Below are 17,446 nucleotides of genomic sequence, written 5' to 3' on the forward strand. Positions count from 1 at the left end.
CAACCTACCTTTAAACTTGTCCAAAGCTAGCTAATAGAGACTTTAAAAGATTTCTTTTAAAAATGTCACAATGGTGGAATGAGCAATGGACTTCTCCAGGATGTATTTTGCTTATGAGTTTTGAGATATCACTAAGTAGTTAAAAGATCTTGCGCCTTTAGGAAATAACAATTGGCCACTTGCTTCATGAGAAGCTGCCTGTACTTTCTACCATTTTTTCTTTCTTCTGGCTTGGTTGTAACAAATTTCAGTGGCTCAATCCTGTCTTGAAACTCCATATAGTTAGCTAGTTTTCTTTGAGAAACTTGTTTAGCTGGTGATAAGGGAGTTCCCCACTCACACCAGGTGCTTGCTAAGTATAGACCAGCGATGGTGAACCTTTTTTGGCTCGCGTGCCATGGGGGGGTGCAGGGGAGGGTTGTGCGTGGGCATGCCACACCCATAATGCAATGCTCGACCCCCAGTGCGCATGTGCGCATGAGAGGTGCTCCCCCATTTTTGCATGCTTTTTTCGCCTTCCCCAGGCTTAAGAGACTTTATAGGAGCATGGGGATGGTGAAAACAGCCTTCCCTGCCCCGCCGGAGGCTTCAGTGAGCTTCAGGAACTTCCCTGAAGCCTCTGAAGGGCAAAAACGACCCTACGAGCAAACCGGAGGGGAGCGGGGGCTCTTTTCACCCTTCCTCTGGAGGCCTCTGGAGCCTGGGGAGGGCGAAAAATGACTTTAGAAAAGCAAAAAGCTGGATTCAGCTGGCCAGCGCGCTCATGCGTGCTGGCCAGCTGACAAGGCAATCCTTCACATGCCCTAACAAATGGCTCTGTGAGCCACCTGTGGCACCTGTGCCATAGGTTCCCCATCCTGGGTATAGACTGTCCACTATCACCAACATTGTGATTAAAGGCTTCAAAATAAAGGACTGTCGTAACCACAAGCACCTCAGGGTTTTTATGCCAAGCTGCCAATGGTTTGCGGGCAGCACTAATTCAACTGATGTGATAAGACACTCCTTCACCAGATTGTGAAACAGTTGCACAAATTAGAGAAGTCTACAGTATGTGAACTATATGGTGTGCGTGAAGCAACTTCCTCCATCACCAGCAAAGCAAATTACCTTGAAGTACATGATGACCTGCCACAAGGTGGCTGCATGGAGCCTTGTGACAAGACTGACTGAGGAAGAGCTGCCACTCCTGATGGAGGAGGAGGAGGAAGAGCATATCCTTTGAAAAAGATACTTTATGCCTACCAAAAGCCCATCTGCCATTTTACAAATTTTGTAAAGTAACAAAAAAGAGGACCAAAAACATTAACTCTGCAAACCTAGAAGTGAGATTTGATCTATGACAACTACAGATATGTGGACCTGCGGATAACAAGGCTGCAAGTAGTATGAGTGCCCCCTTTTCTCTGTTTTTTTCCTGGTATAATATTTTTGGCATGGGAACTAGTCTGTCTCTCTCCTTACCAAGTTGGCTAATTTTATAAACAAAATTATTTAACAAGAACATTTTCTTGAATATTTATGGAATAATACTTTTCTTTTTTACTGATATGTCTCTTAAGATATGACACTTTTCCCATACTCTTTATTCTGTACTGCTCATCTTTCCTTTTGTACAGTTATTTTACTAAACGTTACAATTAAAAAGTTAAAAACTAATACAAACTAAACAAATAAAAAGAAAAAATGGAAAGTGCAGAAAACAAAAAAAGAAAAAGAAGAATATAGTAAAGGAAAAGAAAAATGTATAAAGAAATAGCTTGCCCCTTCATCACAATTATAAACAATTTTATAGTAAGTTATCACCTGTAAAAATACAACAAATGATCTTTTCTTCACATATCTCATATCTTATCTATAAACGAATTCTTAAAGTCTCATTGTTCAATCCTGATCAGCAAAAGTCCATTCAGGGCTACCAGAGATAACTTTTCTGCTTTTTATACTTTACAATAAACTCTATATTCCTTCCTTTCACTTTTAACAGTCTTGATCTTTAATCCCTTTAAATAAGATCCTAGAATTTGATTGTTCATATTTTCTTTGTTCCTTCTCATAAAATAATTGAACAAGTCTCTTTTATAAATCCAGTACAGGAAACTTATCCAGTTCACCCTTTTGGTCTGTTATTTGTATATCCTTTTTTAATTATTAAGACATCAACCAGTTTTACTTGTATAGCTAGTGTAGCATTTTTTTCCATATCATTCTTGTAGCCTGTCATTTTTAAATTACTTTCAGATCAATCTCAGTTTTGTCCAGTAAAATTTGTTCCTCTTTCATAACATCTTTTAAACATAGTCTGTCTATAATGGCAGGCACTTTTAAAATTAAGTTTTGGGCCATAGTTATCCTTCTGTAATGTCCAATGTTAAAGGACATTCTGTATCAGTAAGTCAAATTTATGTGTTCTTCTTTAATTCTAATTTTTAGTTCCTTCTTGGCCCCATCTAATATTCAACCTTCAAGTTCCCATTTGATCATTCTTTTTTTTAAGGGTTAGGGTTTCAGAAGGAATTTTGAAATCTTATTTCGAATCCACTTGCACCTTTAGCCTTTTTATAACTTTTCAAGATCAGTGTTCTAATAACCCTTTTGCTGTTTATTCTGAAAAAAGAATGCTTTAATATTCTTAAACTTGTGCTTAAAACTTCTTTCACTAAGGATTGAAAGAAACTCATCTGGTGCTGAAAAACGAGATGATTCAAAGCAATTAACAAGCAATTTCAAAAGTGATTGGAAAAGGAAGTATGCAAAACCAATGTCCATAAAGGTTGTAACTGGTTTGCATGAAGTTGGCTATTTCCTCATCTCCCAGAGCTCTAAATCAGCTGAAGACTGTTGCCTTGCAATCTTCTTGCAAGGAGCAACTCTCTGTAGCACTTAGGGGCAATTTCAATTTTCCTCTTGTCTTATTCTCAAGTAAGACTCAGTTCTTGGCCAATGAGCCAAAAGAAAATACTGTAATATAAAATTAATGTTAAAGGTAGAGAAAGCAGACCAAAGCAAGTAAATGCTTTTGATTGATATTACATCCAAACCACTTGGGAGCAGGGAATCTGATCAGAAGAGCAAGTTATACCATTTTCAAAGAAAAATGTTCCAGGAATAAATTCCATTACAGTATACTCAAAGCCTGATTATAAAGGTGGAAGAGACATTCTTAATAGGAGAAGATGGCTGTAAGAAAAACCAAACTTAAAGAGCTAAAAAGATTCCATTGATCAAAACCTTGATCTGCTAGTGACCAAATGACATCAATAGGAAACCCACAAACAGGTCATCCATATTGTTGTACTTTATTACTAGGTATGAAGCAGAGTTCCCATAACTATGTAATAGAATTATCTTCCATACATTAAGACTTGAAGCTGGCTGATTGTGCAGAGCAAATGGTTCCTTTTTTCTGTTCTGAACTTCCTATCATTTAGTTTCATGGAGTAATGCCCCACAGCCTTTCAAGACATTTTAATTCAGTAATGGAAAGAGGAAATGAGATCTTCCCCATGCATAAAAAGCCTCCCAGAAGTTGACCTTGAAGGTCAGAGGGACTCCAATATATTATAGATATCAGAACTGCAGCAAGGGAAGAACAAGGAGAATATGGTGATATTTCCTAATGGACGCTCCTCTCTGTTCATGTATGCTATCGTTTGGATCTATTTTATTCAGTTAGAACAAACAGTTGAAACCACATAGGAAATGAATGTGACTTACTATTAAAATGAAAGTAAAATTTTATGACTTTTTTGTGTGTGCTCTAAAAAGTGATATGCTGAGGATTGTAACAACTTACTTCCAGGTTTTGCTTTTATTTGAAAAAAAAAAAGCTTTTTTAGTAATAAAAGTGATATCTACCTGTGTGTGCCTAAAATTACAGAATTTATTTTTTTGATTTGCATAAAGTGTATGTTCTTGAGCTCAGGTGATTATGGTTAATTCTTTTATTTCTGAAAGTTACAATAAATGCACCCAGCTGCTTTTTTTAAAAAAAGATAATCACCAACAATTATTTAGATCTAACTCTAGTATATGGAGAAACTGCTGGTGACTTTTTTCCAAAGGTGAGCAGCAGTTTCCCCCCCCTCTCCTTTCAAGTAATCCTTACTGGATATTTTACACTCAGCAAATCCAGTTAGTGAAGTCTTTATGTTCTTCTATATGTCTAGTTGAGCATACAGTGCAGGCTTTGGAATAGTCCTGTCGGGTCCAGTATTCATTCTCTCTAACCTCTCCCCTCCAATCATGTATAGTTCTGAAAACACTGAAATATTAATCACCAGTGTTTCATTTATAGATGGTAATACTGCTAATAGTGTATGTTTACTTTTTATTTATTTTTTTGTATTAAAAATTTTTTAAATTTTAATTTGAAACAAGTAGAACATCTTTCTTTACATCTATAGAAAGTGTATCAGTCGATCACAAATAAACTTTGGTACATCTCCTCCACAGTCAACAAACATAACTCATGTTAACTCGAGCATTTTAACTCAGATATTCATACATATCACCATCGTCATATATCCATTTTCATTTGACTGTACTTATTATTTAAAAATATTAATAAAAGTAATAATCTTAAACAATACATGCCCACACCAGTGGGAAAAGAAAAAATCAAAAAGAAAAAAAAAAAAAGCAAAAAAAAAAAAAAAAAGACAAAAAGGACAAAAGACAAGGCAGGGAAGAAAAAACAAAAAGCAAAAAAAAAAAAAAGGAACACAGGTATATATTATATATATAAAAAAGTATATCAGCTGGTTACAACATGTTTTGGTGCATCTCTTCCATTAATTCATATTAATTCAAATATCTTAACTCAAATGTTTACCATATTAACATCATTATACCTCCACTTTTAGTTAACTATAGTTATTTAAACATCCTTCATCCTTAACTATACCAAAGAATTAATCCATAACACATGCTGACATTTCATTTACTTGTTTGTAAAATCCTCTATTAACATCAAATCCTCATATCCTATTTTAGCTGAACATCCATAATATTTAGTTATATCATATATCATAACATTTTCCCCATATTAATTAACATTTAACTGTATATATTTTATTTAGTTTTTTAATAATGATAATTATTGTGATTAATACCATTTATATATAATCCAAAAATATTTCCAACCTTCCTTTCTCATATCCAATTATTATTTATCATATCAACTCCACATTATATACATTACTATCAATATCAATTATTATTCAGCTATAACTATTACAAATAAGAGTAATTAGATTTAGCTAATTTTCAATTGTATTCTTCAGTCTATCAGCCTATGTCTCTCCAATAGCAAAACTTCCTTAGTCCTCTTACCATTCCTAAAACAAATTCCCCAAACGTTTTTATAAGCAAGTCCAAACAGAAATATCTTCGCACCTTTTTGCTTAGGGTGCCTCTGACGTAATAATGTTGTCCTTGGCTTGTTCCAATCAATTTGTCTTTGACTTTCAAGGGTGGTGTCGAAAGTTCTGCAAATAATGTTTCATAAAGTATAGATTCTTTAATGTTTCTCATTCCTCCTGGAATCTGTCTTTTGAGATAAATTTTCTGTATGGCCCCCCTTCTTTCAAATGTTACATCTCTTTCTCTTTCTGCCTCCGAAGTAGAACAGACGCCCGGCATGTCAGCAAGTTGAGAGACTTCCTTTCTGACATTCTTCATTTGGATTTCAGGAGCACTCAAACATTCAACGTTCTGACTCTTTCTTTCATATTTTGATGTTGAAAACAAGAGATAGTCCTTTTTTTTCTGATTTTTTTCTGATTTTTCATAAGTATCAAACAACTTCTGAAAAGCGGAAAAAATCTTTTGAAATGAATCACTTGAAACAAGTATAGACGCCATGATGTGACGCAGATGAAATTTGCAAGTAGGGACACGCTGGGAGCTATGCAGTCTTATCTGATCTTAGACCAACACAGCCAAGCAATAAAAGTGTCAGGTTATAAGAAGCCAAATTATAGTAAATTGGTTTACAGCCCACTTAAGGAGAGCCGTGAGGGAGTTTTGAAGTAAAGTAAACTTTCCTTTATCCACGTAAACAGCATTCAAAACATTTAAGAAATAGGGTAACCACCAGCCATAAATCCATTAAAAAAAAACCAATTCGCCGCTAGATTCTTCTGTTCTTTGGTTTCAATTAGCTTAAATTTTAGTGCGGACCGTCTCTCTCTTTGAGTAATAAAATCAGCTTACCAGTTGAAAACACTTCTACCATTCTTAGGGGCTGCCTGCAGTTTCAGTTAGCATACAGCTAATCCAGAAAGGGATGGCAAAAGGGGTTGAAATCCGAGCCCCCCCCAAGACCTGCGAACGTCTCTGAGGTCACTGGATCTCCCCAAACCTTCACTGTCTCTTCGGGACACCTAGGATCGTAAACGACCCATCCATTTCTTCCGGAATAGGGGAATTTCAGGAATGGCCTGAAACTCCGTCTTCTCACTGCTAAGCCCCGCCTTCTTCCGTATGTTTACTTTTTAGATTAATACAGTAGACATCTGTATGTACTGGCAACTTTTGTGTATTTTAGAAAATATACAGTACACGTTTAACAAATGTATCTATATGAATGGTAGAGAAGTAGTGCACTTAATTCTGGCAGTTGTTGCCTGCAATATTCCATTTAATTTTGTTTGGTTCAAACCCCCAAAATGCTAAAATATGAAATTAGAATAAAATAGCAATTAGATTTAATAGACCAGATTCTAAGCAAGTTATCCAGAAATGAAATCATGAAAAGACTTAGTGGCTTTTATATTGTAAAAACATTGACTGGTATTTTAATTTTTCATAGTGGAGTTTTGACATTTTGTTAAATATTTAGATGAAACATAGCAGTTGTTTATCAAGGAATGCTAAATATCTTAATTGTAGAACCAGCACTTTTTTCTGCATTTTGCTTTAATAATTAAAAATTGGATGATTCTTAGTGATTCAGAATCTATGCCAATGGTTAATAAACTCTCTTCATATTTGTTTAATGGCCTATGAAAACAAATGTGGTGTTAAAGATATCCACTTTAATTTCTAAGAATCATACCATTTTTATTTTTAGTGTTTCTAGTTTTGTACGGAAAACCACAGAAAAAATTGAGAAAATTGGTACTCTTCATCTGAATCCTGATAGAATCAGACAAGATGTTAAAGATGAAGAGCCACTCTCAGAAGTGCCTGCCAGATTAGAAGCTCAGCCTCTGGAAAAAGAGTGAGTTCGATTACATTTTTTCACCCTGCGCCAAAACTTCTTTTTCTTTTGATATGATAATGAATTAGGCAAGCTATTTTTGTAGTTTTGTCAGTTAGCTATTGAGAACCTTGCTAGACTTCTCATATTGTAAATGCATGCCTAAAAGTTCTTATTTTGATCCATTTTAAAATGCCATTTAGAATTACTATGGGGATTGAACTGGGATAAAAAAATACATTGCAATATAAGTGTAGAGCATCAAGCATACAAAATAGATATTTGATAACAAACATGGTTAAATCTCCACTTAGAACACTTCTAAGAATGCACGTTTAAATTCAGATTTTAAAATCGGTATTTGTACTGTTGAAATGTGAGAGACTGAATGTAGAAGTAATCACAAGATTAGATTGATATTCCAAATGCTACAGAACTGTACAGAAATGAAGCAAAAGAGAGGATTATTTTAACGTGCACCTATTATTTATTAAAATGTCAAGAGGTGAGCAACAGAGCCAGTCTCCAGAAGAGGATTACCTTAAAGATCTCAAAGCAGTAACTACAGAAACTCTGTAAGTAAATCAAGGTCTTTTAAAATGAAATGTGTACTGCTATATATTCCTTTGAGAAATGACATATTAAATATAATAAACTTACTTGTAGAGTATAGTTGGTGGGATCAGACATATGTTCTGCATGTAGATGAATTACATCTTTATGTGGAAGGAATTCCAATCCAGCAGAGATGTTTGTTAGAAGAAAAGGGGGGAAAGATAATTTTCAAACTTTCTCTTCATTCAGAGTGGATTGCAGATGGCTGGCATGTATATAGATTATAGGGAGAAAGTGGAATTGACAAAAAGCAGTCTTCCTTTAAGTACAGAAGTAGAACTTCTGTCTGTGTGTGTGTATATTTTGATGTTAATCCAACTTGAATATTCAGGTTGAATATAAAGACTTTTTTTTCAGTTCAATTTTTTCTGAAAGTTGCAGGCAGTATGGAAGTTCATCATAATTTTGCTAGACTAGAATATGGAAGTTGCACAGATAGTTCAGTGCTGTAGGAAGAAAGAAAAATATGTTTCTCTAGGCTTTGAGAATCCATCCATTGAAATTTTACATGTAATAATCAGATTGTGCTGAAACTATTAATCATTGCAATTGCAATCATTAAAGTATAAGTGAAATGTCAATGGAGAAAATATGGCAGGCTTCATAATTGTGTTTATCTGAATAATTATAAATTATGATAAAGAAACTAAAAAATATATTTGAATGTTGTGGTCCATTAGGAGAGTCTGAAATAGAATTGCAGTATTAGCTCAACAGAATTCTTTGTCAACAATTTTGTATTCACTAAACTACAAGTTGAATATTCTTTCATTTTTTTAAAGGTCCAGACTCCAGGATCCACTTGTTTTGTTACAACCACAAAACCTGACGGCAGTTTTGCTGGATTGGATTCCATTTCTAGAAGAAACCTGTGGATTAAAAGCAGCGGTTATTTTACATAATGAGACAACTGAGGGAGACAAAGAAATGCCTTTTCAACCTGAAGACAAATCTTTTCAAGAAAATGCGCTGAAGGAACAACACAATGAGCCCGAAGATAAGGAATTGAACACAGTATTGGGAATAAACGGTGAAAGTGAAAATCCAAATACAATACAGGATGAAATTTGCGAAGAAAATACTAATTCAGTTACAAATTATCAGGCTGATAATATACTACATGAACAGCCTTTGAGGACAGAAACAGTTTTCAACCAGCCTTACCAGATTAAATCCCCATTTTTTATACCACAGAACATTAAAAAAGACCTGACAGAGTTGACAACTTTATGTTTTGAATTAAATGTATATGAAAGTTCACAAGTAAATAATGAGCCAGGTGTGTTACCTGATGGTTCATGTGCTCTAGCTGCTAAGTTCATTAGAGACTATTTTTTCCTCCTTGATCTAGAAAGGTTGAAGAGGTGTATTATTACCTGTCATAACAATCATCCTGAAGTCTGGGATGTCTATATGGAAGGTTTGAAAGGTAAGTAATTTTCAGGGTCTTGTGTGTTGGTGTCTGTCCATTTGGTAGAGTTGTGTCTTGCAGAGAAATCTGTAGTAAATCTTTGAAATTAGATCTGTGGACTCGATGTTTCCCACACTAGCCTTGGAATTTCTTCTGATTTGAATTAAAATGTTCAGAATTCTTTGAAAACACCTTTTATTATTATCCAGTGCATATAAGTGTGCACTATGATTGTGAGTGCAAGAAACCAACATCTAAACTTTCTCATGTGCAATCCCCCCATCTCTAGAATATCTTTAAAAGTTGCTATTGATCATTAAATGATTAGAAGTCACTAATAAACAATCAAATTCAAATTGTGTGACTTGAAGTTGTGGTTTGAAAAGCTGTCAGTAACACCATATATTGTGCACATACAAAAATCCATTTACTGATTTGATTGAAACACCAGATTGAATCAGAGGTTTGATTCCAAGGTGTGATCCAGTTGTATTACCACCTCAGAATCAAAGATATGAAGGAGAGATGAAATAATATGATCCTATTAGTTTTTTATATACTTTAGTTTATTTAAATGTTATTTAACTAATTTCAATTTAGTAATTAATTCTGGTCCCACATATATTTTTTTTAATCTTGGAATGCCATTCAAGAACCAAGTACTGTACAGTTCTTAGCCCAAAGAAGATGCTGCAGGTAGTCCTCGACTTACAACCATTTGTTTAGTGACCATGGGAAGTTACAGTGGTACTGAAAAAAGTGACTTATGATCATTTTTCACACTTATGACCATTGCAACATCCTCATAGTCACATGGTCAAAGTTCAGTTGCTTGGCAACTGGTTCATATTTATGATGGTTGCAGTTTCCCTAGGTCATGTGATGACTTTTTGCGACCTTTTGACAAGCAAACTCAATGGGGAAGCCAGATTCATTGAACAACCATGTTACTAATTTAACAACTGAAGTGGTTCACTTAGCATCTGTGGCAAGAAAAGTCATAAAATGGGGCTAAGTCCATTTAACAACTATCTCACTTAACAACAGAAAGTTTGGATTCAGTTGTGGTTGTAAGTCAAGGATTCCTACTTCTAATACATTAATTTTCCTCCTCATTATTTTAAACTTTGGGTTAGGGAATAATTCAAAATAGATTTGATAGATGTGGAGGGGAATGAATAAAATTCCACTATGAATGGGAATCATCTCAAATAATATTTCCAGTGCATTTTGATCAGTATTGCTAGGACTCAAGAAGCCACCAATGAGCTTAGTATGTATGACCATAATTTAGTTATTGTAACTACAATAATTTGGATTTGCAATGAAACATATGTACTTTGAAAATACAAAAGTCTTACCTTTTCAGCAAAGTTCCTTGAAGATTGGCACTATGAAAATGTCTTGCCTAATTTTGCTATTAAGTATAATGCTTGTAACATACAATTATTGATTTCAGAACTGACTTTGACTAGCCCTGTGACAGTGGCCCTTGAAAATGGAGATATGTTTAAAACACTGAAGTTGCTAGTTGATTTAGGGCCTTGGGATGCTCCTCTTTTGCTGGCACATGCTGAAAGGTATAAAGCATTAGAGTTGTTTGAATGCATATAGTTTAATTCTTAGGTATTTAAACAGAAAAAATCACATTCTTTTCAAAAGCCATAATTGAATACATGTGTAGTTTTTGAAGAAATATTGTACTTCTGTAAGCATGCCATTGCATATGTAGTTATCATCATACTCCTTTTCTTTTTTGTAAATTAAATTTAAGCTAACTTTATTTTGATCGTTTTTTGAATAAGTAGTGCAAGTAATTTATTAAAGTTGCTACTTCTAAGAAGACTTGTATTTTAAATAACTTTATTTTCTGTGTCTTATTTAATTAGGCTTTATAAAAAATTCAGAGAAACTTCTCTAAGGCCTTTGACCCGGTTCTATCCTTTGATTGGACCTTCAGATATCAAGCAAATTTGTAAAAATAATCCTGAACATTTTCTAGCATATTTAGACAGCCTTATAAAATCAAAGGCTGAAGACAAACGGTATGTATTATGTTGCCTTAATTTGGATAAGGGATGCAAGGGATGGGATACAGGGACATGATAAAAATATTAATCCCATCTTAGTGACATTTGAGGAAAGAAAGTAGTACTAAGTTGGTATTAGTAATTGATAGGTAAAAATATTCATTAGTTTTATGATCTAGCTATTTTGTCAACTCAAAAAGATATGCTAAACTAATATTACTGGTACACAATGCATTTCTCTCCATTTTTATAAACTCAAGAATTCTTAAAACTGAACAAACAGTGTGGTAATATTTGCTTCTTTTTGCTATTTAAATGTGTAAATACATTATATTGAATTCAGATTTAAAAAATGTGAGGCCTAATTAGATAGTATAAAGCAGACAAATTAATTATAGATTTTTTTTTCTAGTTTGTCATTCCTTCGATCCCTTCTCCATCCGGATTCATTACAATTGGAGTGGCTGTGTTTGGCAATGTCTCATGATGCCCCGCATAAAACAAGCACAATGGATGCTCAAGGAAATCCATGGTTGTAATTGATTAGTTTTTCTGATTATTTATATAACTCTAAAAATCTTTTTCCTAGATTTCATCTATACATTTTTCCTAAGGTCAAGTTTGGATAATCAAATCCTAGTGTTAGGAAACAAAATGTGCAAGTTATATTTTGCTCTTTTTAAATTCCTCCTCGATGAATATCATAAAGCTGCAATAAGCCATTGCTTTTACATATGCATTTAAACTATGCCGCTATTTGAAGTAAAAGCTCCCCTATCTTCTCCCAAATATTTTTTATAATGCTAGTCCCAAATAATTGACAACCTAGACTGCATGAATCCGAAACCACTTTTATCTTCAAACAGAAAAAGCTGTTTGAAACTAGTTCCCTAAGTTTGGTATGATTAAAAGAAAAGTTCCAACAGAATATTTCCTGCCTGTAAATAATTTGTCCTAGATCACATGTAATGGGAAGCTGTGAAAAACAAGGCTTGCTTTCAAAGGTTTATCAGTAAATTTCTTTTTATTTTCTCCTTAAGCATGTTCCCTTTTTCTGTCCCCCTTTGTAGTATTTTATCTGGTTAATGGTAGTATAAAATTTCTTCTATTAATATTGATATTAGGTATTAATAGTATTTATACTCCCTGGTGATATAGATAGCAGGAGCCAGGAAAATGTGGCAGCTCCCACTCTTGGCATTTCAAAAAGAGCCAACATATCCCTATTCCACTGTAATCCACCCTGCCTAATTAGAGCAGGGTATTAAAACTATAAACAAATATTGTCAGTGTAGATTTTGATTATAATTATTTATTGAGCCTTCTTTACAAAAAATCTAATATAATTTTCAATTATTGTTTTCAGGCCACATTCGCATTTGTTTACTTGGGGGTATAATCAACTGATTTTACTTTTGCTTAATCTTCCGACTGATGTTTTAAGGAAGGAGAAAATGACTGATATTTGTCAAAGCAAAGGGTAATATTTTCTTAAAGCATTCTTGAAAAAAACCTTCATTTTAATCATATAATGTATATATTTTTGTTCTGTCCTTTTTCCTAATTTATCCTTTCACATACCAGCTTCAGTGTATGATATGCATTATTCTTGAACACGACCATTCTCCCTATATATTTGTGGTCTAATGGTGACTAATTTGCTTCGGTGTATTCTGTATTCTTTTTAAAAAAATATTTTTTATTAAATGTTTTAATCTTTAAAAACAATAGGAAAGACACAGCAAAGAAAAAAAACCACAACAAGACAAAACAAAACACAGAACATACATAACAATATACAGTAATTTTACAGCTTCTATAAAGAACTTCTATAAAGTATGAAATAAAATGTAAAAGTGGCTAGAAAACAGAAGCCAAGACAGAAAATAGAGAATACAAATATATGGAGATATAAATAATGAATACTATTATAAGTGTTAATATTATGTTTGTTACATTATAGGACAAGGTTATAGTGAGAGGAAGGCAATGCAGAAGGGACAATTATAAAAGCTAAGGAAAGCCGATATAGAAAGCTGTAAAAAAATTCTGTATTCTTAATAACGTTCAAATACATTATCTGTCTGCTTTACCTATCACAATTTATTAAACCAGTTAAAATTTGTTTTTCTTCCTCTCTCCTTCATCCTTCTTGGTAGATTTTTAAAAATCAGTTTATTAGTTCAGCCCATAATTGTCATTGCTAGAATTTCTTTTGTGGCTGGTGATATATTGAAATCTTGATTATGGTTGCTGAGTAGATTTTGTGTAACTATGTGTCAACTTTTAACCATATAGATTTTTTCAGGATGCATCTGAATAAAATAAGAAAGGAAATATTATTGAATTATATGCAATACTTTGCTACTTTATTTTGACCAAATTTGAAAAATGAGTTACATTTACCTGTAAAAAAATACAACCCTGAAAAATTTAAACATGGTTTTCAGCTTCTTTGCTTTCTTTCAGTTGGGTCTAATATTTGGACTACATTGTACCCCAATTTCTTAATCTGATAATGAACTTTGAGATATTTTTTCTCTATTGAATCTCTCAAAAGTATAGAATTAATAGGAGTAAGTTTTTCGAACAGAGCATCTAGTTTGGACAGTGCCTTTTTATAAAGATAGTTATAGTTTAGTTACAAAGTGTACATTCTTTAAGTCATTTCCTGTTATAGCTAGTCAGTTTATTTCTAACATAAAGAGGGGCATTTTCACCCTCTTGGATTTCCTTCTTTGTTTTTTCTTTAAAGAAACTGCCCATTCCCACCTGTACTATAACATTCAGCTTGCCTGAAGTTATGAGTTATGACCAATACATCCAAAAAGGAAATTTTCCAAGACTGCAAAATTAAATAAGTCAAATTATCTGCAGCAACATGGCTAAAACTCAAAAGCACAGTTCTTTTCAGGAAATTACAAATTACATCTGATCTAAAACAGTCCTTATCATCAGCATCATAAATATTTAAAATGATGCCTATTTACAAAAGAGATGGTCAGTACTTGTGCAATGCTCAGCCTCCCGAGTTGCCATCTTGGAAATCAAAAGCTAGTTCCCATTTCTCCCAAGGCTTATTACCCCAATTTCTTATTTAGTCTTTTTGATCAAATTTCCATTGTTTGTGGCAACTATCTTTTATCCTTTGCTTATATATCCCTCCTTCCATTTTCTAGACTTTTTTCCTTTACAATGTTTTAGAAGCCTCTTATTGTATCCATGTCTCTTTAGATTTTTACTGTTTTCTTTTCTAGTGGGAATTGTTTTTGTTTACACTTTTAGTGACACATCCTTTCCGGACACTTCCCCTTCAGGATTTCAAACTACTAGATTTTACCTACCTTCTAAGTTTACCAAACTGCAGTCTTCTGAAATTCAATATACAAATATGACTTTCCTCTATTCTTCCTTTTGATATTATGAACATGGTTATTTATCATCTTTATTTCTTCAACCAATTCCTCTACTGGTAAGGATTTCATCCAAGATAGCAGACCCCTTATTCCTTTTTCTATATTCTCAAAAATTTTCCGACCTCTGCCTTATGCCAGAGTAGATTTCCAGATGTCAGTAAAAATGGAATGTTGCATATTTGAAAGCTTGTTTGTCTGGCGTAAACAGTCTTCATTCATATCTTCTACCTGTCCAAGCAATTTATAATAAACTCCTATGATGATATTGTCTCCCCCTTTTTTTATCCTTATGGAAATGTTCTCCAGATGATTTCCATGCACCGATTCATTAATTATTTCAATTGTCTATGCAACTTCAGAGTACAGATCACAAATCATACCATATATTGTCAAATGCAAAGACATTAATGAATTGGAGCAATACATTAGAAATAAATTATTTCAACTTGTTATTTAAGTTGAGAACGTCCATTTAGAACTACAATCTAATGTTTCATTTTACTATTATAGCTTCTGGCCTGGATATCTTTCTCTTTGTTTGGAATTGGATAGAAGATCAGAAGTATTTACAAAAATTGTTCATTTGGATGACATGGAATTATTGAACACCAAAGACGGTTAGTTTAATTTTAGAATCAATTATGAATATTAAGTATCTAAGGCAGAACTGTCAAACTGCCGGTCCATGGTCTGGACACAGCCAGTGCAGGCCACGCCCACCCCTACCCTGCAAAGCAAAAAATATCCCGATATGTCACATGTGATCAGGTTTCACACCTATGATCTAAGGCCTGCATTTTAATTTAATTAACACTGAAATAAAACAATTTCATGTAACAAAAAACCCTTCTTTTTAGAATTCTATATAAGGAGACATTAGAACATAAATTTTGCACACAATGTGATTTTTGAAAAATATAGTTCTTCTATAAATCAAAAAACAATTTTTGGATTTTGAAAACCTGTTGAATTTAGTTTTAGTTTAGATTTGTTTTATCCATATAATTAGAGCCAAAAGTATTATGATTTCCTAAAAACTTGCCCAGAGGCACTTGTTGAAATGGGCAGCTATAGAAATCAAATCAATCATCATCTGGCTCCAGAAGTTGAATAGTGGTAATTGGTGATCATGTCGCTTTTTACCATTCTTTGCCTCCAGGCTCCAGTATTAAAAACAAAAGTTACATCCAGTATCCTACTTTTAGTTAGTCAACATTCATTCCATTTACGATGTAAGTTGAGAAAATGTAAGAATGTAAGATTTAATGTATCCTTGGCAATCTAATATGACCCCAGATTACTGAGAAAAGCCTGAACCTCTCCAGACTTCTCACTATAGTTCTTTCTTTGTCAGTGGAAAAGATTCGAGAGCAATCAATAGTCAGCAGTGGCATCAAAATATTATTCTCTTAATCAGACTTCTTTATCTTCCCTTATAGATACAGGTAGTCCTGAGAAGGTTGTAACAACTATGTTACTTAACTACAGTGATTTACTTAACAACTGTGGCAAGAAAGGTCGTAAAAGGGGGCAAAACCCACTTAACAACTCACTTAACAACAGAAATGTTGGGCTTAATTATGATTGTAAGTCAAGGACTACCTGCATATCTTCTGTGTTAACTTGGAAATTGTGAACAAATTCATTTTAATGTCTCCTTTCAATTTTCAACAACTAAAAAGCTATCACTATGATTTGAATTTGGCCCTCCTACCATCAACTCCCTTATATAATGCAAATGAAATTAAAAATATTCCATCTTATTCTATATATTGGATAAGATGTATAGGATAACATGTTGTTAGTATGGCTTTGTATCTTCCACTGATGTGTGTTGGACTTTATAAATCCATTGACTGCTGTCTAGATCAGAAGATAGTGAGAGACATGTCCCATAATACGTAGAGGTACTAAGGTATTTGCTACATATCAAGTAAAATAAAAGTGATTTGCGGTAAATAACTTTTTCCATAAATCAAATCTGTATTTAGGAACTGTTCCAAAGACAATAGAAGAATGGAAGTTCCTTCTTTGCCTTGTGAAGAGTCATCACAACATCCATGTTTCACAAAGGGACACAGCTGTTACCAATGGTACTCCTGAATGGTCAAATTCTGTTACTGTTGAAAATGTTGCACTCCTTGCAGCGAGAATAATTGGTCCAGATCGCTCTTTGCAGATGTTACAGGAATGTGATTTGGTAGCTGAATTATCAGAAAGATTTGCCAAGATTTGTGAGATACTAAGAATTGCTGAAAAACGGCAAAGGTAAGAGTTATGAATATTGTTTCTTACAGACTGTATCCAGAATACTATATTATGATTTAGAAATGTGAACAGAGTTACAGTGCTTCACAATTAATTTCCTTAAGTACTAAGATTCCAGTGGTTTTGGTACTATGATTTTTTTCCTGACAAATAGAACATCAACATGAAAAAATAAAATACAAAAACAAAACTTGAAAGAAACATTCAAAAGTTGACTGAACAATTAAAAATGGAGAACAAATTTGAATAAATAATATGTAATTAAAGAATTCAAGTCTCTTTACTTCTGCTTTTTTTCTGTTGTGGCAATTTTTTTTCCCATTAGAATTTTTCCTACACTTTTAAGAGCATTGATCAAAATAAAGTTTTCCAGGATTTCAGTATAATAAATCTGCCAATAAAAATAACTCGACCCTCAACAACTATAAACAATTTATGATTTTTGTTTAGGGAAATTTTGTGTGATTTCCCTTCCTAATTTTCTGAAAAATGTTTGACCAAA

At 33.4% G+C, this 17,446-nt stretch overlaps 1 protein-coding gene across 2 annotated transcripts in view; it reads left to right on the forward strand.

Annotated features, from left to right (window-relative positions):
- The window catches only part of HPS5 (HPS5 biogenesis of lysosomal organelles complex 2 subunit 2), a 38,446-nt gene that overhangs the window by 18,814 nt on the left and 2,186 nt on the right, over positions 1–17,446 (forward strand). For both annotated transcript variants that reach the window (XM_014063209.2, XM_087717075.1), the window contains 9 exons: positions 7,076–7,225; positions 7,708–7,779; positions 8,602–9,248; positions 10,690–10,810; positions 11,120–11,275; positions 11,673–11,792; positions 12,627–12,740; positions 15,187–15,293; positions 16,668–16,944. In XM_014063209.2, the coding sequence (XP_013918684.2) occupies positions 7,076–7,225; positions 7,708–7,779; positions 8,602–9,248; positions 10,690–10,810; positions 11,120–11,275; positions 11,673–11,792; positions 12,627–12,740; positions 15,187–15,293; positions 16,668–16,944 (1,764 nt within the window). The remainder of the gene's footprint in view (positions 1–7,075; positions 7,226–7,707; positions 7,780–8,601; positions 9,249–10,689; positions 10,811–11,119; positions 11,276–11,672; positions 11,793–12,626; positions 12,741–15,186; positions 15,294–16,667; positions 16,945–17,446) is intronic.

This window comes from Thamnophis sirtalis, unplaced genomic scaffold, assembly GCF_051295495.1.
Source record: "Thamnophis sirtalis isolate CommonGarterSnake01/CBP01778 unplaced genomic scaffold, rThaSir2_p1.2 scaffold_1, whole genome shotgun sequence".
NCBI lineage: Eukaryota > Metazoa > Chordata > Lepidosauria > Squamata > Natricidae > Thamnophis > Thamnophis sirtalis.